General features: G+C 42.6%; 1 protein-coding gene across 1 annotated transcript in view; it reads left to right on the top strand.

Moving 5' to 3' along the window:
- The first annotated feature begins 539 nt into the window (after positions 1–539).
- Positions 540–27175, top strand: part of LOC121551204 (Krueppel-like factor 12) — a 70531-nt gene continuing 43895 nt past the window's right edge. The window contains exons 1-2 of the mRNA XM_045212127.1: positions 540–1819; positions 10933–11068. Of these exons, the coding sequence (XP_045068062.1) occupies positions 1273–1819; positions 10933–11068 (683 nt within the window). The 5' untranslated portion in view covers positions 540–1272. The remainder of the gene's footprint in view (positions 1820–10932; positions 11069–27175) is intronic.

The following is a 27175-nucleotide window of genomic DNA, read 5'->3' as shown; positions in this document are numbered from 1 at the left end:
ACTATTAAAACGTTCTACAGGGTTATTCATGCACATACTGTTGTGGATTTACTTCTTAAAACATTGTAATAGTTATGTTTTAAAATAGGGCCTTTCATGCAGCCACCATGTTCAGAGAGTCCTGTCTATTGACAGTAGCAGGCTAGCAGTTGACAGTGGTATGTCCTAGATAGTTAAGTTGAGATAAACAGTGTTATGAAATGCCTCTGGACAGACAGAACAGTGTGACTTAGAGGCCTGGGATGTGTTAAGTATGGGGTGCATGGAGGGACACACTGAACCTTAAGAGGCCTGGGACAGATGATGGCCCATATTATGTTTTTCCACCATCACGAAAGGAGATTTAGGAGAGATATGGGAGAGCAAAGAGAGCTGTGTTCCTGTGGGATAGAAACCAGGAGGGAGAAAGAGACAAATACCAGGCGAGAGAGAGCGAGAGGTGGAGAAAGAGAGGGAGAGCGAATGAGGGGGGTGGAAAGAGTCAGGGAAAGAGAGGGGCCAAAAGAGAGAGAATGAGAGATAAGCACAATAAGAGATGACAAGAGCCACAAAGAGAGAGACATACACTTCAAGAGAGAAAGTAACAAATGCCAGTAGAGAGAAGAGACCAAACGTTCTCCATCATTTCCTCTCGGTCTATGACATCATAGTTACGACAGATGAATCATTTTGGGAGTTGACGGCTTCCATGAGCAAGAGGATATTACTATGTTCACATACTTCACCCTCTCTAATCTAGTAAATATCAGTGCATACACATGTCTGTTTTGTCATTATATCTCTATCATACAGGACATCATCATCTATGTATTTATGTTACCTTAGAATGAAAGATTGAAACAAGTCCTGCTGAAATTGAAACAAGTCCTGCTGAGATTGAGGCTGTTAATATGGACACCGTTGTACATATAGACTAGCTAGTTCCAATACTTACTCAGTCCTCTTCATCCTTTATGGGACATAAGGCAGCAATAATTTTCTGCCACTGGAATATGTCTTTGGCCACAGCTTGTGTAGTAGTTCCAATGGGCTATATGTATTGCTGCAAAATCATGACACATGTAGATCATGTATAGAACATGGATCTTTTGACTCATGTGTTTCTTTTCCTCCCTCAATCCCCCAAAGGTCAAAAGTGTGTGTTTTGGCAGGGTTAAGTGGTATGCATAGCAAAGGCACGACCACCAATGACTAATACAGATGTTGGATCAATAATCAGAAATGTGTCTCTCTTCTCCTCTTTAGTCCCCCAAAGTACACAGCTACCCCACGATGGACACCGTCCCCCTCCTGCTAAGCAAAGTCAAACCTGAACCTCCTGAGGACCTGCTCTCCCATGATCCCCACTTCCAGACACAGACCGAGCCTGTTGACCTGTCAATCAACAAGCCCCGCCCCTCACCCCCGTCCTTCACCTCCACCGCTTCTCCTGTCACTTCGGCTTTCTCTCCGCCCTCCATTTCTTCTTCATCATTGTCATTCTCCTCTCTGTCTGTCATCACCTCCGCCTCGTCCGTGCTCACACCCGGGCCCCTGGTAGCCCCTGGAGCTGCTGTCCGGGGTCATCATCATCAACAGCAGTTTTTGCACATCATGCACCCCGTGCCGCCGCCACGCTCCAGCCCCCTGAACCTTGGAGGGGTACAGGGCAGAGGAGGAGTAGGGGGTAAGATGGGGGGCCACCAAGTGCATCGTATCCCTGTGGTGGTGCAGTCGCTGCCCCTCATGCACACCAAGGCCGTGCGCTCCCCCTCCAGCCTCCACAACAATGCCATCATGCTACCTCTGCTGGACGACCACAAGAGCCACCATTGCAAAGGTGAGACAAAGAGCGTGCTCTCTCTCTCTCTCTATCTGTCGCTCTCTTTATCTCTCTCTCTCTCTTTTCTCTTCTCTCTCTCTCTCTCTCTCTCTCTCTCTCTCTCTCTCTCTCTCTCACGTCATCCTGAAGAGTCATGTGAGACAAGGCAGAAGACTACCTTCTCTCTGTGATCTCACATCTCATTTCCAAATTGTCTTCGGTCTTCTCCTCCCTCGCTCTTCTCTTTTTACTCTTTACGGGAATGTACAGTATATGACAAAAGTGGGACAAGGATACTTATGTAACACTTCATCTTACCTTGCCATGTACTGCAGTTACTGTACACTATAAGCCCTGTGTGTCACAACAGTGTCATGACTGTTTAGTTGCATGTATTGTCTTGTACCCGAACGCAACAGCCTGACATTCAGACAAACATCATACTAAACATCTTCCTGCCTTATCATCCCAATGCCATAGATGGAGTTACTTGGGATAAAGTTAGCCACCCATACATAGTCCTGCCTTCTCCTCCCTTCTGTCTCAACAGACAATGTCTACAATACAGTATGAGAACACTTCTGATCAGAAATGAAAAGAGAGAGGAGACAGAGAAAGACACAACACCATCCGGTGTAATGACAGGCATGTGTGTGCCCTATGCTAAAGAGGGACCCCAGGAGATAACGCACTCCTTCTGAGAGCAGATGAGATTTAGAGGATGAAAAGCTTTCTGTCTGTAAGTGTGAGGATTTTTCTCCTCGGCCGTCCTATTGCCTCCAGTCCAAGTAACGAGGACCAGGCAGGCTGCCGTATTTCTTTCCCCTAATCTAAAGCACACATCTGGGTCTGGGTTATACTTAGATTTGAGAGAGAGAGAGGATTTGAGAGAGTGAGACAGAGAGAGAGTTTTGGAGCAGGCAGGCTTGTTACAGGGTGTGGTTTTATAGTCACTGTGTGTAAACCACTAGTGACTTTGGGTGTTTCTGTCAAGTGGACTGGAGGCTGTACACTGGGGAGCAGTTTGTTGTAAAATAACATTGTTTATCTGAGGTTGCTGTCCGTCACTCCCTGGCAGATTGACACACACACACCCACTCATTGGGTATGCGGGAGGGTCCACTGAGACGGGCGCTTTAAACGCTGGGTGTCTGCATTCTGGGAGAGGAGAGAGGACGAAAGAGAGGAAAAACAAGGATTGCGTAATAGGGTGGAGACCGATATTGAAGATGGGTGGCAGTGTACATTGAGAGCACAGACACACACACACACACACACACACACACACACACACACACACACACACACACACACACACACACACACACACACACACACACACACACACACACACACACACAGCAACACCACCAGCTCCATCCAGTGTGTGAGAGGAGAGCATGGGAATCGGGGTCAGCCCTGGGGTGGGGCAGACACAGTCACTGTGGTTATACAGCCAGAACATGAGGCACACAGAGCATTGCATTGTACTGTATTGTACTGTACAGTTACCGTGTGTGTACATTTGTGTGTGTGCATATTTGTGTGTGTGTGTTTTATGGGTGATATAGCGTAAGACGTTACAGAAAGAACATTGCATTCAACTGTAGAGTCATTGGGTTTGGCAGTACTGCAATGATATCCAGGCTCTGTCGCAGCCGGCCGCGACCGGGAGACTCATGGGCGGCGCACAATTGGCCCAGCGTTGTCCAGGGTAGGGGAGGGAATGGCCGGCAGGGATGTAGCTCAGTTGATAGAGCATGGCGTTTGCAACGCCAGGGTTGTGGGTTCGATTCCCACGGGGGGCCAGTATAAAAGAAAATGTATTCACTAACTGTAAGTCGCTCTGGATAAGAGCGTCTGCTAAATGACTAAAATGTAAATGTAAAATGTATATCCAAACAAACTGTTTCTCTGGTTGGAAAAGCACTGCAGAGCGAGCCAAAGTACTGTACCGTCCTTTCACTATAGACACATAGTGGAATGCACACTAATATGCTTCTTTGTATGATTACATGACCTGTCCCCTCATTTGACACATTATTGTTCTCCTTTTATGGAGAGTCACTCTCCTTTCATATTTTACTGACAGACAGATTTGAAACAGTTGGAGATAGATGAGGAGGAGACACAGAGAGAAGGGAACACTCTGGGATTGAACCCCAGTCTCCTGCGGGGTGTCACATATGTGCATGGAGCCAGGAGTGTTAACACTGGACCACAGCTCCACACTATTGTGCTTCTTTGTAGGATGTGACATTTGTTCCTGATGTATTGATAACTGGCAATCATACTGAGTTGCAGACATGTAAGAATCCCTAAGTGTCACTATATTAGTCTCAATAAGTAATGTTCGTAATGTCTCCTTGGGAATTGCTGTTGCTGTATGCATTATCTGTACTGGACTGTAATGAAGTGTAGGATCAAGAGAATGATGAAAGAACAGCTCTCTTCTCTCTCCCTCTCTCTCGCTCTATCTCTTTTCTCACTCTCTCTCACACGGACACGGCCCTACCGCCCACCCACCCCCCATACACACACTCAGGTTGGCCATCCTCTTTCAGAGAGAGGGGCATGTGCCCTTCCTCTCTCATATCGGTCTCCGGGAGCAGGTTGCCATGGAAACTAGGCTTGACTGGAAACAATAGGCAAGAAAGAGAGAGAAAGAAAGAAATGCGCCAGGGCTCTTCCCACCTCTCCACCATGTACTCCTCTTTTGTGTCCCCTTCCCTCGCTCCAAATACACGTTTTCCAACTAACGTCTCTACTAATCAGCCTGTGTAATTAGGGGTCTTGCTGAGAATGTAGATTCTCAGTCTTGGGGGGAAGGAAGACCCTATAAAGGAAAATCAGAGACAGAGTTGTAGTTTTAGTATTGGCTGTGTTTTCTTTCTGCTGTAATACTCAGACCTGGGTTCAAATAGTGATTGAAATTTTTCTAAATACTTTGAGCATTTGCTTGAGTCTGTCTGGAGTGCCAGTGGGAGGAGTTTGGCAATTTTGGAGACTACTGTATGCCTTTGGTTTAATTGCCCAAAGCAAACTCAATCCATCACAGTTTTGAAAGGGTTTGAATAATATTTGAACCCGGGTCCTACAATAACCCCATGTCTGTCTCCTGCCTACAGACCCATATTATTAGAGACCATTATGGCCACTGTCTGCACTGCTCTGAGACAGCAGCTGAGCTGGTAGATGGGGGAAGAGAGAGTAGCATCCAGATAGACAGCATACTAGAGAGAGTGTATAGGACATGCTTTGTTGTATATTATTGCATCTATGAACTATGGTAAACCCCTCTCTAACATTGAATGCACTGTGTACCAAGAGGTGAAACAAATATTTTTGTCTATTAACATTGACAAGCCACCGGGGTCTGACAACTTGGATGGAAAATTACTGAGGATAATAGCGGACGATATTGCCACTCTTATTTGCCATATCTTCAATTTAAGCCTACTAGAAAGTGTGTGCCATCAGGCCTGGAGGGAAGCAAAAGTCATTCCGCTACCTAAGAATAGTAAAGCCCCCTTTACTGGCTCAAATAGCCGACCAATCAGCCTGTTACTAACCCTTACTAAACTTTTGGAAAAAATTGTGTTTGACCAGATACAATGCTATTTTACAGTAAACTACTTTCAGCACGCTTATAGGGAAGGACATTCAACAAGCACAGCACTTACACAAATTACTGATTAGCTGAGAGAAATTGATGATAAAAAGATTGTGGGAGTTGTTTTGTTAGACTTCAGTGTGGCTTTTGACATTATCGATCATAGTCTGCTGCTGGAAAAATGTATGTGTTATGGCTTTACACCCCTGCTATATTGTGGATAAAGAGTTACCTGTCTAACAAAACACAGAGGGTGTTCTTTAATGGAAGCCTCTCCAACATAATCCAGGTAGAATCAGGAATTCCAGAGGGCCCATTACTTTTTAAAATCTTTACTAACGACATGCCACTGGCTTTGAGTAAAGCCAGTTTGTCTATGTATACGGAAGACTCAACACTATACACGTCAGCTACTACAGCGACTGAAATGGCTGCAACACTTAACAAAGAGCTACAGTTAGTTTCAGAATTGGTGGAAAGGAATAAGTTAGTCCTAAATATTTCAAAAACTAAAAGCATTGTATTTGGGACAAATCATTCACTAAACCCTAAACCTCAACTAAATCTTGTAATGTATAATGTGGAAATTGAGCAAGTTGAGGTGACTAAACTGCTTGGAGTAACCCTGGATTGTAAACTGTCATGGTCAAAACATATTGATACAACAGTAGCTAAGATGGGAGAAGTCAATAATAAAGCGCTGCTCCGCCTTCTTAACAGCACTGTCAACAAGGCAGGTCCTACAGGCCCTAGTTTTGTCGCACATGGACTACTGTTCTGTCGTGTGGTCAGGTGCCACAAAGAGGGACTTAGAAAAATTGCAATTGTCTCAGAACAGGGCAGCATGGCTGGCCATTGACATGCATATTATTAATGTTAGCTCTCTGTGTACATCCAATCTCTCCTGGCTCAAAGTGGAGGAGAGATTGACTTCATCACTACTTATATTTGTGAGAGGTATTGACATGTTGAAGGCACCGAGCTGTCTGTTTGAACTACTGGCACACAGCTTGGACACCCATGCATACACCACAAGACATGCCACCAGAGGTCTCTTCACAGTCCCCAAGTCCAGAACAGACTATGGGGATGTGCACAGTACTACATAGAGCCATGACTACATGGACCTCTATTCCACATCAAGTAACTCATGCAAGAAGTAAAATTTGATTTAAAAAACAGATAAAAATACACCTTATGGAACAGCGGGGACTGTGAAGCAACACAAACATAGGCAGGGACACATGCATACACACACACGATAACATACACACTATACACACACGTACACATGGATTTTGTGTTGTAGATATGTGGTAGTTGAGTAGGGGCCTGAGGGCAAACACTTAATGTGTTGTGAAATCTGTTGTGAATGTATTGTAATGTTTTTAAAGTTGTATAACTGCCTTAATTTTGCTGGACCCCAGGAAGAGTAGCTGCTGCCAAGGCATGGGGATCCATAATACATACAAATACATATACCAGGATTGGTACAGAGTGCATTCAATTTCTACTTTAATTCAGTCAATTCAAGAATTAAACTGAAATTCCGTTTCCAATTCCAATTTTCCTCTATGATTCTCAATGAACTGACTATTGAAATGGAATTGAACCCCAATGCAAGTGTGTATTTTGTATTTTACCATGTACTGTATGTGCTCCATATATTGACATTGTAATAAGGTGTAGATGAATTGTCACACATTTTGTAGCGATATTCTGTTGGGTTGGTCAGAGTTTGTTCATTGCATTGCTCTGCCTCTGTCCTGGCAGTACTCTGAGAGCAGGAGAATGCTTAACTATAGAATAGCTGAAGGCCCTGGTCATATAACCAGTGAGTCGCCCATTGGAGAAGTTGTGACATTCTCAAAGGAACATTAGCAACAATAGAGCATTGCTCCAATCGGCTGGAGGTCAAGGGTCACATTTGGCCTGGTCAATGAAAAGAGAATTTACACATGTAGAATTGAGCTTGGTAACTGAGGAAAATGAAGCTGTGGATGATCAGGAATGGGAAACTGCAGGCCTATTGCGGGGAGTGCAGGCTTTTGTTCTTGCCCAGCTCTAAAACAACTAACAGTGGTCTATATTGAAGACCATGTACACACTGTGGTCCCTGTTACCCACCACAGGATTACACAGTGAGCAGAGCTCAGTCTTTCTTAACATATCATTTCATTCCTCTATACATGAAAGGCAAAAGCCTGAATGTGTTTTACAGAATTTATTGTAAAATAATATTTCACAAGCTTTCATAATATATTTTTTAATAAAAGAGAGATGTCTGTACATTAGTCTGCTGTAGGAGAGATGTGCTTTTGAACAAATAGACAGTGATGTTTTTGTCTAAAGCTCAACCCACACGGACTGTGGGCATGTAGACACACACACACACAGTTGATGGGCTATCACTATCACGACGTCCCCCACCCACTGCTCAGAGACAACAACAACGCCCAAATACACTGCACCACCCAGCTTTTTATCTACAAGGCGGGGGTGATAGTGGCTAATAATATGTGTGTGTGCATATGTGTATTAGTGTATGTTCGTGTCTGCACATGTGGGGGTGTCTCTGGGGTGGGCCCATCCTCAGTGTAGACCCTGCAGGCACTTCCTGTCAGGAGCTGTCAATCATGCCAGACAACTGGCCTGAGGGCAGGACAGCCTGTTTGCATGGCTACCCATACTCCTTGCTCCTGCCAATCGCTACGCCACGCCCATGGACGTTATTGTCTTCTCCGCAGTGAGTCTGGATCTGAGTACCTCCCCGAACCTTCACCGAATGTGAACACATTCGGGGCCGTCTGATTGACCCAGAAACCGATGGGTTGGGCTAGAGCCAGAGCACACGTGGGTAAAGCGGCAGCTTGAAAATGTGTCATTTGCTTTGGTTAGAGACGATCCAAACACTGATGACTATGTTTTGTACAACGACCCTCGTGCCCCTCGTCACCACAAACAACTTCAATGATGGCAGTGTCATACTAAAGAATGTAGCGAACGACAGAGCAGCGGAAGACTTCTGTGTGAGTCGTCAGACTAACGGCCTGTAGCATGGCATGAGCATTTTCACTCCCTGTGGTGCCGAACACACATGGACGCATGCACGCACGCTCGCACACTCACACACAGAGAGGTTCAGACAGTCTACCGTACAGGATGTACTGGGTGTTTTCAGTATCTATTTTGGTCTGCAGAAAGGGTAAGAGGGCTGGGGCTTTGATTGCTGTTAGATGCAAAGAAGAGAAAATATAGCTACAGTATTACAATTCTGAAAAACATTCATTTGGTTTTCTATGAGTGAAGTGACGTGGCCTTCATCAAGCTCTTCTTTGAGTGAAATTTAATGTATTGAACATGACTATGAATGAAATTCAAAGAAAGTATGTCAGAGCATTCTGACTAGGAATGAGAAATCGGTGTCAGACAGGTCATTTGAATAATACCAAAGTAGCAACATAGAGGGAAAATATCAAATAAAATCCAAGTAACTGGAAACCATGTACAGTAAGAGCAAATTATTTTACAGAAAACTAAAAAAACATTGTCTGATATGTTGGACTGTTATTCGATGCATACAGTATGACATATGATTAAAACATATACTGTATTTTAAGGAGTGGTTGTTGATAGACAAAACTTTTTGTAAAGTGTATCGGCTTGTCTGTGTCTGTATATGGTACAGTATACAGTATAATGTAATATGGAACTTCTGTCTTTGTCTTCCGTGTTTGTGTCTAATGGCAGTACAAACAAACCCTAACATCATACATATATCCTATCTTAATTTGACTAGTTTCTCACAGCAGGAATTATAAATAATATACATTTTTGTAGGGGTTGATAAAAACAATTCTTAGGATACAGTGGGGTCTGAAATTATTGGCACCCTTGACAAAGAATACTGTATAAAATACAAATACTGAGCTTTATTGGTGTGTGTGGCAAAATAGTTATATTTTCATGTCATCCAACAAATGTAAAGGCCTGGCGTGTGCAAAACGGCAATGGCACTTGGAATGGAACCGGTGCTATCGTCAGATGACATGAAAATAGAGCTCTTTGGCCACGCACACCAGTAGTGGGTTTGGCATCAAAATAATTATGCATAAGCAGAATAGAACCCCATACCTACTGTAGAATATGGTGATGGATCTTTGATGTTATGGTCCTATATTGCTTCCACTGGTCCTGGGGCCCTTGTTAAGGTCAATGCATGATGAACTTTACCCAGTACCAGGACATTTTATCAAAAAACCTGGTTGCCTCTGCCAGGAGGCTGAAACTTGGCCGCAAGTGGATCTTCCATCAAGACAATAACCCCAAGCATCAAAATCCACAAAGAAATGGTTAACTGACCACAAAATCAACATTTTGCAATGGCCATCTCAGTCTCTGATCCCCTTTGAAAACCTGTGGTTTGAATTGAAGAGGGCAGTCAATAAACGCAGACAAAGGATATCAAGGATCTGGAAAGATTCTGTATGGAGGAATGGTCTAAGATCCCTCCCAATGTATTCTCCAATCTCATAAAACACTTTAGAAAAAGGCTCAGTGCCGTTATCCTCGAAAGGTGAGGTATTGAAAGATATTGAAAACAGGGGTGCCTATCATGTTTACCACTATCTTTTTGAGAGAACAATAATATTACTTGTCAAATAAAATATATTTCTCTGAACAATTACACTGAGTGTACATAACCTTAGGAACATCCCCTTTTGCCCTAAGAACATTAGGAACACACCCTTTTGCCCTCAGATCAGCCTCAATTCTTCAGGGTATGGACTCTACAAGGTGTCGAAAGCTTTCCACAGGGATGCTGGCCAATGTTGACTCCAATGCTTCCCACAGTTGTGTCAAGTTGGCTGGCTGTCCTTTGGGTGTTGGACCATTTTTGATACACACGGGAAACTGTTGATTGTGAAAAAACCCAGCAGCGTTGCTGTTCTTGACACACTCAAACTGGTGCGCCTGTTCAAAGGTACTTCAATATTTTGTCTTGCCCATTCACCCTCTGAATGGCACACATACACAATCCATGTCTCAATTGTCTCAAGGCGTAAAAATCCTTCTTTAACCTGTCTCCTCCCCTTCATCTACACTGATTGAAGTTGATTTAAGTGACATCAATAAGGGATCATAGCTTTCACCTGGATTCACCTGGTCAGCGTGTCATGGAAAGAGCAGGTGTTTCTAATGTTTGTCCATTCAGTGTATATTAGTATAAAATAATAATATTTCCCACTTTTTTTGCATACAATATAGCTCAGTATTAGTATTTTATTTTATACAGTATTTTTTGCGAATCTTGCCAATAATTTCGACACCCACTGTAAATCAAGTCTGACATTTTAAACCTCTAATACGCTACAAGAAAAATTATCTTCTACCACAGTGATCAAATTAAGATAGTATATCTGTATGTCTAACTCATGTAACCTCTTGACAGTATCACATGTTACAGTACAGAATATAAAATATGGGACTAACTCTTCTCTGTCTGTCTCCATGGCAGCACGCACTGACCACAACGGCTTGTCGCCACGGCACATCAAGAGTGACAGTGACGATGACGACCTGCCCAATGTCACACTGGACAGCGTTAACGAGACCGGATCTACTGCTCTGTCTATAGCACGGGCCGTACAGAAGTAAGTACAAGCGTGTGTGTTCTGTGTGTGTGTGTTTGTGTATTATGTGTCCCTCTGTATAGGCTTTACCACCCTCCCTATGTGTCTAGTCCATCTGTGTATAATAAGATGAGTCAGGGCTTCCCCATCCTAGTGCAGTCTGATAATCAGAACCAGGGTTTCAGTCTGCTCTCCCTACCCCCTAAACCTAGAAACCTCCAGACCCAGCACTCATACTTTAACCCAGCCAAGTCACGCGTGATACAAGTCAGTATTCAACGTCCATCCATGTCTGAGGACATTGGGAGTTGACTTGGAAACCGACCACTAAGGGCAACAGTAAGTGCTGTTACCATCAAGTAGGTTTTGGTTTTGAGTTTGATAGGCTGTTGTGGATGGGGATGGTGGATGGCCTTAAGCATCTGCCTCTGGTGCCAAAGGTTGCATGTTCGAATCCAATGATAGAAAGGTAGAAGCAGCTACTCTTCCTGGGGTCCAGCAAAATTAAGGCAGTTATACAATTTTTTAAACATTACAATACATTCACAACAGATTTCACAACACATCAAGTGTGTGCCCTCAGGCCCCTACTCAACTACCACATATCTACAACACAAAATATAATGTGTTTTTTATTTAAAAAAATTATTTCACCTTTATTTAACCAGGTAAGCCAGTTGACAACAAGTTCTCATTTACAACTGTGACCTGGCCAAGATAAAGCAAAGCAGTGTGATAAAAACAACAACACAGAGTTACATATCGGGTAAAACAAAACATAAAGTAAAAAAAAATACAACAGAAAATATATATATATACAGTGTGTGCAAATGTAGCAAGTTATGGAGGTAAGGCAATAAATAGGCCATAGTGCAAAATAATTACAATTAGTATTAACACTGGAATGATAGATGTGCAAGAGATGATGTGCAAATAGAGATACTGGGGTGCAAATGAGTAATATAAATAAATAACACTATGGGGATGAGGTAGTTGGGTGGGCAAATTTCAGATGGGCTGTGTACAGGTGCAGTGATCGGTAAGGTGCTCTCACAACTGATGCTTAAAGTTAGTGAGGGAGATAAGAGCCTCCAGCTTCAGAGATTTTTGCAGTTCGTTCCAGTCCTTGGCAGCAGAGAACTGGAAGGAATGGCGGCCAAAGGAGGTGTTGGCTTTGGGGATGACCAGTGAGATATACCTGCTGGAGCGCATACTACGGGTGGGTGTTGCTATGATGACCAATGAGCTAAGATAAGGCGGGGATTTGCCTAGCAGTGATTTATAGATGGCCTGGAGCCAGTGGGTTTGGCGACGAATATGTAGTGAGGACCAGCCAACAAGAGTGTACAAGTCACAATGGTGGGTAGTATATGCAGATGTATTTGACAAAAAGGATGGCACTGTGATAGACTATATCCAATTTGCTGAGTAGAGTGTTGGAAGCTATTTTGTAAATGAATATCGCCGAAGTCAAGGATCGGTAGGATAGTCAGTTTTACGAGGGCATGTTTGGCAGCATGAGTGAAGGAGGCTTTGTTGCGAAATAGGAAGCCGATTCTAGATTTAACTTTGGATTGAAGATGCTTAATGTGAGTCTGGAAGGAGAGTTTACAGTCTAACCAGACACCTAGGTATTTGTAGTTGTCCACATACTCTAGGTCAGACCCGTCGAGAGTAGTGATTCTAGTCGGGTGGGCGGGTGCCAGCAGCGTTCGATTGAAGAGCATGCATTTAGTTTTACTTGTTTTTAAGTGCAGTTGGAGGCTACGGAAGGAGTGTTGTATGGCATTGAAGCTTGTTTGGAGGTTTGTTAACACAGTGTCCAATGAAGGGCCAGATGTATACAAAATGGTGTCGTCTGCGTAGAGGTGGATCTGAGAATCACCAGCAGCAAGAGCAACATCATTGATATACACAGAGAAAAGAGTCGGCCCAAGAATTGAACCCTGTGGCACCCCCATAGAGACTGCCATAGTTCCAGACAACAGGCCCTCCGATTTGACACATTGAACTCTATCTGAGAAGTAGTTGGTGAACCAGGCGAGGCAGTCATTTGAGAAACCAAGGCTATTTAGTCTGCCAATAAGAATGCGGTGGTTGACAGAGTCGAAAGCCTTGGCCAGGTTGATGAAGACGGCTGCACAGTACTGTCTATTATCGATCGCGGTTATAATATCGTTTAGGACCTTGAGCGTGGCTGAGGTGCCCCCATGTCCAGCTCGGAAACCGGATTGCATAGCGGAGAAGGTACAGTGGGATTCTAAATGTTCGGTGATCTGTTTGTTAACTTGGCTTTCAAAAACTTTCGAAAGGCAGGGCAGGATGGATATAGGTCTGTAACAGTTTGGATCTAGAGTGTCACGGCAGCTTTCCAATCTCTGGGGATCTCAGACGTTACGAAAGAGAGGTTGAACAGGCTAGTAATAGGGGTTGCGACAATTTCGGCGGCTAATTTTAGAAAGAAAGGGTCCAGATTTTGCAGCTCTTTCAGAACATAAGCTGTCTGAATTTGTGTGAAGGAGAAGTGTGGGGGGCATGGGCAAGTTGCAGCGGAGGGTGCAGAGCTGGTAGCCGGGGTAGTGGTAGCCAGGTGGAAAGCATGGCCAGCCGTAGCAAAATGCTTGTTGAAATTCTCGATTATTGTAGATTTATCGGTGGTGATAGTGTTTCCTAGCCTCAGTGCAGTGGGCAGCTGGGAGGAGGTGCTCTTATTCTCCATGGACTTTACAGTGTCCCAAAACTTTTTGGAGTTAGTGCTACAGGATGCACATTTCTGTTTGAAAAAGCTAGCCTTTGCGTTCCTAACTGCTTGTGTATATTGGTTCCTAACTTCCCTGAAAAGATATCGCGGAGGCTATTCGACGCTAATACAGTACGCCACACAATGTTTTTGTGCTGGTCAAGGGCAGTCAAGTCTGAGGAGAACCAGGGGCTATATCTGTTCTTAGTTCTGAATTTTTTGAATGGGGCATGCTTATTTAAGATTGAGAGGAAAGCCAATCCCAAACCATAACACTTAACTTAACCATTCAGAGTTAATACCTAACCTTAAGATTTTGGAGTTAATGCCTAAACTTAACCTTAAACACTTTGAAATTGGACCTTTGGAACAACTTCGAAATTTGACGTTTCAGAAACATGGATGAACGTCAAATTCTGACGTGAGACTGTGAGAGCTAGTTGACTTTGAAGCCCAATCGGATGATCAGAACCAGCGGCTCATAGTCTGCTCTCCTCCCCTAAACACATAAAGCTCCAGACACAGAACTACAGTCATATGTCCCTGCCCAGACTCTGTACTGTTACCCGTCAGACTGGCCAGACTCATATTATTGTCAGTGTTGGACTGTTATTAGGTTTAACTAGTAGGAAACACAAATGGTATATGTGTGCTACACACACACACACACACACACACACACACACACACACACACACACACACACACACACACACACACTGTTATTTAGACTAACTGTTAGGAAACTTTTCCAGGACTGTGTTCCTGTGTTAAACCCCCACTAATGATGAACCCTCAGTAAATACACAGGCTGAAGGTTTCCCTCACTTAAAGAGTTTCCAAAATGACACACTTTCCCCTACATAGTTCTACAAAGGGAATAGGGTAACATTTTCGACACAGACATACATTTGTGCTGCTTTTCAACTGTGACACCAGTGTTACACTGGGGTATATACCCTGATGTTATACTAGGAAAATTGTGTTTCCATAGCTACAGATGTCGGATCTTAACTTGATCACTCTTTTGTCGCTGAGAATTTGAACAGTTCTCTTTTTCTCCATGCAGGGGCAATTGAGTCATTGGGATCAGAGCTTGCTATCAAAATAATATTCTCTCTCGCTCGCTCAAATGCTAGGCATAGGTCCTGCTACTGCAACATTAAAATGTACAAAAATGTATCTGAAATATAGCCATATACTGTGGGGAGAACAAGTATTTGATACACTGCCGATTTTGCAGGTTTTCCTACTTACAAAGCATGTAGTGGTCTGTAATTTTTATCATAGGTACACTTCAACTGTGAGAGACGGAATCTGTGTCTGTGTGTTTCGGGTCGTTGTCATGCTGGAAGACCCAGCCACGACCCATCTTCAATGCTCTTACTGAGGGAAGGAGGTTGTTGGCCAAGATCTCGCGATACATGGCCCCATCCATCCTCCCCTCAATACGGTGCAGTCGTCCTCTCCCCTTTGCAGAAAAGCATCCACAAAGAATGATGTTTTCACCTCCATGCTTCATGGTTGGGATGGTGTTCTTGGGGTTGTACTCATCCTTCTTCTTCCTCCAAACACGGCGAGTGGATTTAGACCAAAAAGCTCTATTTTTGTCTCATCAGACCACATTACTTTCTCCCATTCCTCCTCTGGATCATCCAGAAGGTCATTGGCAAACTTCAGATGGGCCTGGACATGCGCTGGCTTGAACAGGGGGACCTTGCGTGCGCTGCAGGATTTTAATCCATGACGGCGTAGTGTGTTACTAATGGTTTTCTTTGAGACTGGTCCCAGCTCTCTTCAGGTCATTGACCAGGTCCTGCCGTGTAGTTCTGGGCTGATCCCTCACCTTCTTCATGATCATTGATGCCTCACGAGGTGAGATCTTGCATGGAGCCCCAGACCGAGGGTGATTGACCGTCATCTTGAACTAATTGCGCCAACAGTTGTTGCCTTCTCACCAAGCTGCTTGCCTATTGTCCTGTAGCCCATCCCAGCCTTGTGCAGGTCTACAATTTTATCCCTGATGTCCTTACACAGCTCTCTGGTCTTGGCCATTGTGGAGAGGTTGGAGTCTGTTTGATTGAGTGTGTGGACAGGTGTCTTTTATACAGGTAACGAGTTCAAACAGGTGCAGTTAATACAGGTAATGAGTGGAGTACAGAAGGGCTTCTTAAAGAAAAGCTAACAGGTCTGTGAGAGCAAATAACTAAATCCCCCCGATTGACTATATTTAGTTACACATTTCAAATATGGACAGTCCAGGGATATTTTACCCCTTATCTTGATAAGAAATGACCATACCAGACACTTTTGGATAACATACAGTGCATTCGGAAAGGATTCAGACCCTTTGACTTTTTCCACATTTTGTTACGTTACAGCCTTATTCTAAAATGGATTAAATAAAATGTTTCCTCCTCAATCTACACACAATACCCCATAATGACAAAGCAAAAACAGGTTAAGATTTTTTTGAAAATGTATAAAAAATAAAAAACAGAAATAAGTTACTTACATAAGACCCTTTGCTATGAGACTCGAAATTGAGCTCAGGTGTATCCTGTTTCCATTAATCATCCTTGAGATGTTTCTACAACTTGATTGGAGTCCATCTGTGGTCATTTCAATTGATTGGACATGATTTGGAAAGGCACACACCTGTCTATATAAGGTCCCACAGTTGACAGTGCATGTCAGAGCAAAAACCAAGTCATGAGGTCGAAAGAATTGTCCGCAGAGCTCCGAGACAGGATTGTGTCGAGGCACAGATCTGGGGAAGGGTACCAAAAAATGTCTGCAGCATTGAAGGTCCCCAAGAGGCCTTTATGGTAGAGTGGCCAGACGGAAGCCACTCCTCAGTAAAAGACACATGACAGTCCGCTTGGAGTTTTCCAAAAGGCACCTAAAGGACTCTCAGACCATGAGAAACAAGATTCTCTGTTCTGATGAAACCATGATTGAACTCTTTGGCCTGAATGCAAATCGTCACATCTGGAGAAAACCTGGCACGATCACTACGCTGAAGCACGGTGGTGGCAGCATCATTTTTTTCAGCGGCAGGGACAGGGAGACTTGTCAGGATCAAGGGAAAGACGAACGAAGCAAAGTACAGAGAGATCCTTGATGAAAACCTGCTCCAGAGCACTCAGGATCTCAGACTGGGGTGAAGGTTCACCTTAAAACAGGACAATGACCCTAAGCACACAGGACAATAACCCTAAGCAGTCTAAATGAACATTTCTGACATGTATACACTCTGAATACTTATGCAACGACTATTTTTTTGTTATTTAATGTCTATCAGTCTTTTAAAAAAGTTTTAAAAAATTCTTCCACTTTTACATTACAGAGTATTTTGTGTAGATTGTTAACAACAAAAATGTTTGTTTAAATACATTTTAATCCCACCTTGTAACAATAAAATGTTAAGAAATAGTTTCAGTGCCAATAATGAGTTTTGAAGTGCAGAGAAAGTTGACAATGATATCGATTGTTTATTCCACATAAGGAAACATGCACAGCCGAGGAACATGCTTCCTGAGAGTATACTTTTTCATATCTCAAGAAAATATACTTAAGTATACTTTCAAAAAAGTATATTTCACTTAAATGTCCACAAAATGTATTGAAAGTATATTTTCAAAAGCATAATATACTACACATTACACATTTTGTTGAAAAATGTATTTATCACCGTAATGTGAACAACTAGTGTGAAATGCCACTGGTGCAGAGTTATCAAAAGCATTACTTCTAATTTGCTGCTCTAGCCATATCTGCTTTGTAAATAGTATAGGCTGAGAAGATGCCTTGGTCAGTCAAGGTAATCTGTACATGGCTAATTACAATAGCTAATGTGGTTAATAAGTAGAAGTGTATTTGTAAAAGTATACTTGGTAACAATTTATTTTAAGGTACACATTTTAGCCACTAATTAGTAGTTCATAAGTGTGTATATAAGTTGCTAATAATGTCTTTATCCTGTGTTATTAGTCATGTATTAGGCATTAATTAAGTATTTTATTATTCAAACATTATAAGTCATATATTACTGTTCGTTCAAATTCTCTAGAAATGATTTCGTTGGACAGAAGGGGCACACCTTATGGAATTGCAGGGACTGTGAAGAGATACACACACACAGGAACAGACACACGCATACTCACACACACGCTAGCACACACACTCTATACACAAGTACATAGTAATATTGTTGTATTGTGGTATTACAGTATACATTTTGTGTTGTGGATATGTAGCGGTGTAAAAATTGTATATGATGTACTGTTTTATCTTTTGTTCTATGTGTGATGTAAGTGCCTTGATGTGTTTGGACCCCAGGAAGAGTAGCTGCTGCCTTGGATCCCTAATAAATACAAATGCAAATACTACACAGATCATACACTTAACGTTAGCTAGCGAGCCAGCAAGCTAACGTTCGCTAGCTAACGAACAGTACGCTTTAACTTGCAATGAAAACGACTTTCTGACAAAACTAGAAACGTATAATATCTGAAAGTGTAGCTAGACCCATATACATGGATGAATGCTTCACGGCAGAATGGAACCATTTAACTCCGTTTTGTTTGTAGCTACAGCTTGTTTAGCCAGCGTTGTGTCAAGTCACTCCAGTTCACACTGACCGTGACGTGTGCAAAAAGAAGCCCATCACAACTTTTTCCAACTGATCTGTTGATAGCGCTGATCTGTCGACAGCGCCTACTAAATTCAGAACATCAATGTTGTTGAGAAAAGTAGCAAAACCTTTGTAGTTCTGAATAGCTAACATTTTCTCTTTCAAAAAAGCTACAGCAGAAAGGATTATCAACACATACTGAACAGCTCACATTATAGACAGAAGCACGCTACATGGCAGACCAATCCAAACCGGCGTGTCCATCCCATACATTATCTCAGCCAATCATGGCTAGCGGGAAGGTTCCTGTCTTTTTCTGTGGCTAAACCAACTAGGCTCATAATTTAACAATTGTATTAATATTTACAGATAGAATACAAGTTTGTTATTAAGGCACATGAAAGTTCACGTTCCAGAAGGTATTTCAAATGCCTCTCCTGTGAAGTAGTGACGTGCGGCATAAGCCTAGCTTCCTGAAACAGGTCACATAGGAACTGTAACTTTGAAATTGTTGCATGTTGAGTTTACATTTTTGTTCAGTGTAATATGTCTTTATTATGGTTAACAATTAAGTTATCAATGATTGACCAGTTATATATGACTTATAATGTTTGAATAAGAAAATACTTAATTAGGGCCTAATACATTACTAATAACACTGAATAAATACTTTATTAGCTACTTATATACACCCTTATAAACTACTAATTAGTGGCTAATATATGTACCTTAAAATAAGGTGTTACCGTATACTTGAAACACATTATAAATACACTTAGTTCAACTGTCATTCCCTATCAGAACCCAAAATTCAAGCTTGTTTTACTCCAATATTTGTAAACAAAGTGAATGCAAACAAACAGTGTAAAGCCTCAAAACATGGTTAAAACTATAATTTTGATACCATGGATGCTTAGTCCTTGCATCCATAGCTCTGTCGATACATTTTAGAGTGGTTAGTGCTCCCGAATGGCGCAGTGGTCTGCCACTAGAGATCCTGGTTCGAATCCAGGCTCTGTCGTAGCCGGCCGCGACCGGGAGACCCATGGGTAAGGGAGGGAATGGCCGGCAGGGATGTAGCTCAGTTGGTAGAGCATGGCATTTGCAACGCCAGGGTTGTGGGTTCGATTCCAGTATGAAAAAAATAAAATAATAATGTATGCACTCACTAACTGTAAGTCGCTCTGGATAAGAGCGTCTGCAAAATGTAAATGTAAATGTTACATTTCTCTAGCTCCATCCCAGCTTTTTACCAAAACAGTGGCGGGAGACCACTTTATTATTGTTTCAACTGCTGATTTTAACTTTAAGGGGGTGTTACTTTGGCAGATAATGTTACCCATCTTAAGAAATAGTGTTTTTTAATAATTAACTAAATGTATGGTGTTTCTAGTTTACGGGTATAGACCGTCAGTTGCATTGTTCATTGTTATGCTGTAAATGGCTATTTTATGGTTGTAAGTGATAGAATTAACTAACAACTATTGTATATTTAGCAATTCTGAGTAGTTACTACTTCAGTAAGGATTACTATACCATGGCTATAGAAACGTTTTGATGGTCTGTCTGATCAACACAATGTTTAAGGTACTGCAATTGCTAAATATTTCCAATAGATGGCAGTAGAAGACCACAAATGAAATTTCAGACGATTAGTTTTCTCCCTGGACACACCACTCCCCCCTCCCCACCAAAGGAAAACTCCCATGAGGAAGGACTGACTCTGAGAGAACTGTAATAATACTGAACATTAATTCAGTCACCTCTGGTCAAGAAAACATATTTTCCTAGTTAATACATTCATTGTCAAATTCATCAACCAGGTACTGCAATTCTCAATTAAACCATAAAGCTAAAAATACTTTATTTCTCAGCTGCCTCTCCAATATCTTTACAGTCTGCTGTGAATTAAAAACTTTTCAATATTCACAGGTCCACTCCTCTGATTGCAGGCAGGCAGGCAGGCAGGAATTGCAAGCAGCAAACAGCTCAGCAGAAGCAGAAGCAGAAGCAAAGGCTTTTTTTTGAGAGCCACCAAGAAGGTGTTTAGCTTGTCCGGGAGCAAGACGTTGGTCTACGCGACATGGCTGGTTTTCCCTTTGTAATCCCTGATTGTCTGGAGTCCCTGCCACATATGTCTCATGTCTGAGCCATTGAATTGCGACTCCACTTTGTCTCTGTACTGAAGTTTTGCCTGTTTGATTGCCTTACGGAGGGCATAACTGGACTTTTTGTATTCGACCATATTCCCAGTCACCTTGCCGTGGTTAAATGCAGTGGTTTGCGCCTTCAGTTTTGCTCGAATGCTGCCATCTATCCAAGTTTTTTGGTTTGGATAGGTTTTAATTGTCACAGTGCGAACAACATCCCCTATACACTTCCTGATGAACTCAGTCACCGTGTCAGTGCATACGTCAATGTTCTTCTCAGAGGCAACCAGGAACATATTCCAGTCTGTGTGATCAAAACAATCTTGAAGCATGGATTCCGATGAGTAAGACCAGCGTTGAATAGACCTTAGCACCGGTACTTCCTGTTTGAGTTTCTGCCTATAGGAAGGGAGGAGCAGAATGGAGTAACAATGGTCAAGAGTTTTTGAAGCGCGAGTTCTACAGGCAATATGTTGATAGAACTTTGATAGCGTTTTCCTCAAATTTGCTTTGTTAAAGTCCCCAGCTACAATAGATGCGGCCTCAGCATATGTGGTTTCCAGTTTGCACAAAGTCCAGTGTAGTTCCTTGAGAGCCGTCGTGAGGGGGAATATACTGTACACAGCTGTGATGATGACCGAAGATAATTATTTTAGGAGGTAATGCGGTCGGCATTTGATTGTGAGGTATTCTAGGTCGGGTGAACAAAAGGACTTGAGTTCCTGTACATTACCACAATCATGAAACATACACCTTTCTTCTTCCCGGAGAGTTCTTTATCAAATCAAATCAAATGTTCTTTGTCACATTCATGTGTTTAGCAGATGTTATTGCGGGTGTAGCAAAATGCTTGTGCTTCTAGATCCGACAGTGCAGTAATATCTAACAAGTAATATCTAACAATTGCACAACATATACCCAATACACACAATGTAAGGAATGGAATTTAAGAATATATACATATATGGACAAGCAATGACAGAGCAGCATGGACTAAGATACAGTAGAATATTATAGAATACATTGTATACATTTGAGATGAGTAATGCAAGATATGTAAACATTATTAAAGTGACTAGTGTTCCATTTCTTAAAGTGGCCAGTGATTTCCATAGGCAGCAGCAGCCTCTAATGTGCTAGTGATGGCTATTTAACAGTCTGATAGCCTTGAGATAGAAGCTGTTTTTTATTCTCTCGGTCCCAGCTTTGATGCAACAGTACTGACCTCGCCTTCTGGATGATAGCGGGGTGAACAGGCAGTGGCTCGGGTGGTTGATGTCCTTGATGATCTTTTTGGCCTTCCTGTGACATCGGGTGCTGTAGGTGTCCTGGAGGGCGGGTAGTTTGCCCCCGGTAATGCGTTCGGTAGACCTTACCACCCTCTGGAGAGCCCTGCGGTTCCTATCTACACAATGTACTGAGAATCCAGCTGGCTGTATGGACGGGGACAATATATCTGGAGAGAGCCATGATTCCGTGAAACATAATATGTTACAGGCCCTGATGTCTCTCTGGAAGGAGATCCTCGCCCTGAGGTTGTTTACTTTATTTTCCAGGGACTGAACGTCTAGGAACCAAAAGAAAGTATGAATTCGCTCATAAACATTGAAATATCAAAGAAAAAAAGTATGGCCTCATGGTGAAATCCCTGAGCGGTAAAATCCATGGGTGTATTGATACACCATCCAAAGTACAAGTAATAACTTCACCATGCTCAAAGGGATATTCAATGACTGCTTTTTTGTTTTTTTTTACCCATCTACCAATAGGTGCCCTTCTTTACGAGGCATTGGTAAACCTCACTGGTTTTTGTGGTTGAATCTGTGTTTGAAATGCACTGCTCGACTGAGGGACCCTTACAGATCATTGTATGTGTGGGGCACAGAGATGAGGTAGTCATTAAAAAATCATGTTTAACACTATTATTGCACACAGAGTCCATGTAACTTATTATGTGATTTGTTAAGGAACAGTTTCTCCTAACCTTATTTAGGCTTGCAATATCGAAGGGGTTGAATACTTACTGACTCGAAACATAATTCCACTTTTGTATTTGTATTTGTATTTATTATGGAACCCCATTATGTTTAACATTAAAAACATTACAATACATTCATAACAAATTTCACAACATATTAAGTGTGTACCCTCAGGCCTCTACTCTACTACCACATATCTATAACACATAATCCATGTGTGCGTGTGTGTATAGTGCATATGTTATCATGTGTTTGTATGCATGTGTCTATGTTTGTGTTGCTTCACAGTCCCCGCTGTTCCATAAGGTGTATTTTTATCTGTTTTTTTAATCGAATTTTACTGCTGGCATGAGTTACTTGATGTGGAATAGAGTTCCATGTAGTCATGGCTCTATGTAGTACTGTGCACCTCCCATAGTCAGTTATTGACTTGGGGACTGTGAAGAGACCTCTGGTGGCATGTCGTGTGGGGTATGCATGGGTGTCCGAGCTGTGTGCCAGTAGTTCAAACAGACAGCAATTTTCCTAAGTACCTCTTTGTGGCACCTGACCACACGACTGGACAGTAGTCCAGGTGCGACAAAACTAGGGCCTGTAGGACCTGCCTTGTTGATAGTGCTGTTAAGAATGCAGAGCAGCACTTTATTATAGATAGACTTCTCCCCATCCTAGGTACTGTTGCATCAATATGTTTTGACCAGGGTTTATGACAAGCAATTTAGTCTCCTCAACTTGCTCAATTTCCACATTATTCATTACAACATTTAGTTGAGGTTCAGGGTTTAGTGAATGATTTGTCCCAAATACAATGCTTTTAGTTTTTGAAATATTTAGGACTAACTTTTTCCTTGCCACCCATTCTGAAACTAACTGCATCTCTTTGTTAATTGTTGCTCTCATTTCAGTCGCTGTGGTAGCAAACGTGTATAGTGTTGAGTCATCCGCATACATAGACACACTGGCTTCACTCAAAGCCAATGGCATGACGCTAGTAAAGATATAATCACAAGTAAGGGGCCTAAACAGCTGCCCTGGGGAATTCCTGATTCTACCTGGATTTTGTTGGAGAGGCTTCCATTAAAGAACACCCTCTGTGCTCTGTTAGACAGGTAACTCTTAACCTCAATATAGCAGGGTGTGTAAAGCCATAACACATACACTACCGTTCAAAAGTTTGGGGTCACTTAGAAATGTCCTTATTTTAGAAAGAAAAGCAATTTTTCTGTCCATTAAAATAACATCAAATTGATCAGAAATACAGTGTAGACATTGTTAATGTTGTAAATGGCTATTGTAGCTGGAAACAGCTGATTTTTAATGGAATATCTACATAGGCGTAAAGAGGCCAATTATCAGCAACCATCAGTCCTGTGTTCCAATGGCACGTTGTGTTTTCTAATCCAAGTTTATCCTTTTAAAAGGCTAATTGCTCATTAGAAAACCCTTTTGCAATTATGTTGCACAGCTGAAAACTGTTGTGCTGATTAAAGAAGCAATAAATCTGGGCTTCTTGAGACTAGTTGAGTATCTTGAGCATCAGCAATTGTGGGTTCGATTACAGGATCAAAATGGCCAGAAATAAATGACTTTCTTCTCAAACTCATCAGTCTATTCTTGTTCTGATGAATTAAGGCTATTCCATTGCAAGAAATTGCCAAGAAACTGAAGATCTCGTACAACGCTGTGTACTACTCCCTTCACAGAACAGCGCAGACTGGCTCTAACCAGAATAGAAAGAGGAGTGGGAGGCCCCGGTGCACAACTGAGCAAGAGGACAAATACATTATAGTGTCTAGTTTGAGAAACAGGTGCCTCACAGGTCTTCAACTGGCAGCTTCATTAAATTGTACCCGCAAAACACCAGTCTCAACATCAACAGTGAAGAGGCGACTCCGGGATGCTGACCTTCTAGGCAGAGTTGCAAAGAAAAAGCCATACCTCAGACTGCCCATCTTAATCTTTTCTTTTTACTGGCCAGTCTTAGATATGGCTTTTTCTTTGCCTAGAAGGTCAGCATCCCGGAGTCGCCCCTTCACTGTTGATGTTGAGACTGGTGTTTTGCGGGTATTTCTGATCAATTTGATGCTATTTTAATGGACAAAAAAATTGCTTTTCTTTCGAAAACAAGGACATTTCTAAGCGAGCCCAAACTTTTGAACGGTGTGTACGTTTTTCCAGCAACAGACTATGATCGATGATTGACATTATGGGGTATTGTGTTTAGGCCAGTGACACAAAATCTCAATTTAATCCATTTTAATTTCAGCCTGTAACACAGCAAACTGTTGAAAAAGCCAAGGGGTGTGAATACTTACTGAAGTCACTGTAACTGTGTGTGTCAAATCAAATCAAATAAAATTTTATTGGTCACATGCGCCGAATACAACAGGTGCAGACATTACAGTGAAATGCTTACTTACAGCCCTTAACCAACAGTGCATTTATTTTAAACAAAAAAAGTAAAAATAAAACAACGACAAAAAAAGTGTTGAGAAAAAAAAGAGCAGAAGTAAAATAAAATAACAGTAGGGAGGCTATATATACAGGGGGGTACCGTTGCAGAGTCAATGTGCGGGGGCACCGGCTAGTTGAGGTAGTTGAGGTAATATGTACATGTGGGTAGAGTTAAAGTGACTATGCATAAATAATTAACAGAGTAGCAGCAGCGTAAAAAGGATGGGGTGGGGGGGCAGTGCAAATAGTCCGGGTAGCCATGATTAGCTATTCAGGAGTCTTATGGCTTGGGGGTAGAAGCTGTTGAGAAGTCTTTTGGACCTAGACTTGGCACTCCGGTACCGCTTGCCGTGCGGTAGCAGAGAGAACAGTCTATGTGTGTGTGCGTGCATGTGTGTGTGTGCACATGCTCCTGTTTAAATCTGTGTACTAGTACAGAGGACACAGCAGCTGGCTGCAGAAAGACGTCAGTTAGATTGGAAACAGGAAGGCCAACATGCATGTTTGTCTGTGATCAACAAAGCTGTCTATATACTGAAGTACTCAGAGTTAGTAATATGGTCATATGAAAGAATGTGAAAGAATGTGTAGGTGTTCAAATCAAATCAAATCAAATTTAATTTGCCACATGCGCCGAAAACAACAGGTGTAGACATTACCGTGAAATGCTTACTTACAGCCCTTAACCAACAATGCATTTATTTTTTAATAAAAGGTAAAATAAAACAACAACAACAAAAAAGTGTTGAGAAAAAAAGAGCAGAAGTAAAATAAAATAACAGTAGGGAGGCTATATACAGGGGGGTACCGGTGCAGAGTCAATGTGTGGGGGCACCGGCTAGTTGAGGTAATATGTACATGTGGGTAGAGTTAAAGTGACTATGCATGAATAATTAATAAAAAAATGGGGTGGGGGTGGGGGGGGCAGTGCAAATAGTCTGGGTAGCCATGATTAGCTGTTCAGGAGTCTTATGGCTTGGGGGTTGAAGCTGTTGAGAAGCCTTTTGGACCTAGACTTGGCGCTCCAGTACCGCTTGCTGTGCGGTAGCAGAGAGAACAGTCTATGACTAGGCTGGCTGGAGTCTTTGACAATTTTGAGGACCTTCCTCTGACACCGCCTGGTATAATGATGGTGTTGGAGTCGTGCCTGGCCATGCAGTCATGGGTGAACAGGGAGTACAGGAGGGGACTGAGCACGCACCCCTGAGGGGCCCCTGTGTTGAGGATCAGCGTGGCAGATGTGTTGTTACCTACCCTTACCACCTGGGGGCGGCCCGTCAGGAAGTCCAGGATCCAGTTGCAGAGGGAGGTGTTTAGTCCCAGGATCCTTAGCTTAGTGATGAGCTTTGAGGGCACTATGGTGTTGAACGCTGAGCTGTAGTCAATGAATAGCATTCTCACGTAGGTTTTCCTCTTGTCCAGGTGGGAAAGGGCAGTGTGGCGTGCAATAGAGATTGCATCATCTGTGGATCTGTTGGGGCAGTATGCAAATTGTAGTGGGTCTAGGGTTTCTGGGTTAATGGTGTTGATGTGAGCCAGCCTTTCAAAGCACTTCATGGCTACAGACGTCAGTGCTACGGGTCGGTAGTCATTTAGGCAGGTTATCTTAGTGTCCTTGGGCACGGGTCTATGGTGGTCTGCTTGAAACATGTTGGTATTACAGACTCAGTCAGGGACATGTTGAAAATGTCAGTGAAGACACTTGCCAGTTGGTCAGCACATGCTCGGAGTACACGTCCTGGTAATCCGTCTGGCCCTGCGGCCTTGTGAATGTTGACCTGCTTAAAAGTCTTACTCACATCGGCTACGGAGAGCTTGATGACATAGTCATCCGGAACAGCTGGTGCTCTCATGCATGCTTCAGTGTTGCTTGCCTCGAAGCGAGCATAGAAGTGGTTTAGCTCGTCTGGTAGGCTTGTGTCACTGGGCAGCTCGCGGCTGTGCTTCCCTTTGTAGTCTGTCATAGCCCTGCCACATCCGACGAGCATCAGAGCCGGTGTAGTACGATTCAATCTTAGTCCTGTATTGACTGTTTGCCTGTTTGATGGTTCGTCGGAGGGCATAGCGGGATTTCTTATAAGCGTCCGGGTTAGAGTCCCGCTCCTTGAAAGCGGCAGCACTACCCTTTAGCTCAGTGCGGATGTTGCCTGTAATCCATGGCTTCTGGTT

This window comes from Coregonus clupeaformis, chromosome 40 (genome assembly GCF_020615455.1).
Source record: "Coregonus clupeaformis isolate EN_2021a chromosome 40, ASM2061545v1, whole genome shotgun sequence".
NCBI lineage: Eukaryota > Metazoa > Chordata > Actinopteri > Salmoniformes > Salmonidae > Coregonus > Coregonus clupeaformis.
Note: the sequence above shows the minus strand (reverse complement) of the source record. Positions and strands in the feature narration are given on the sequence as shown.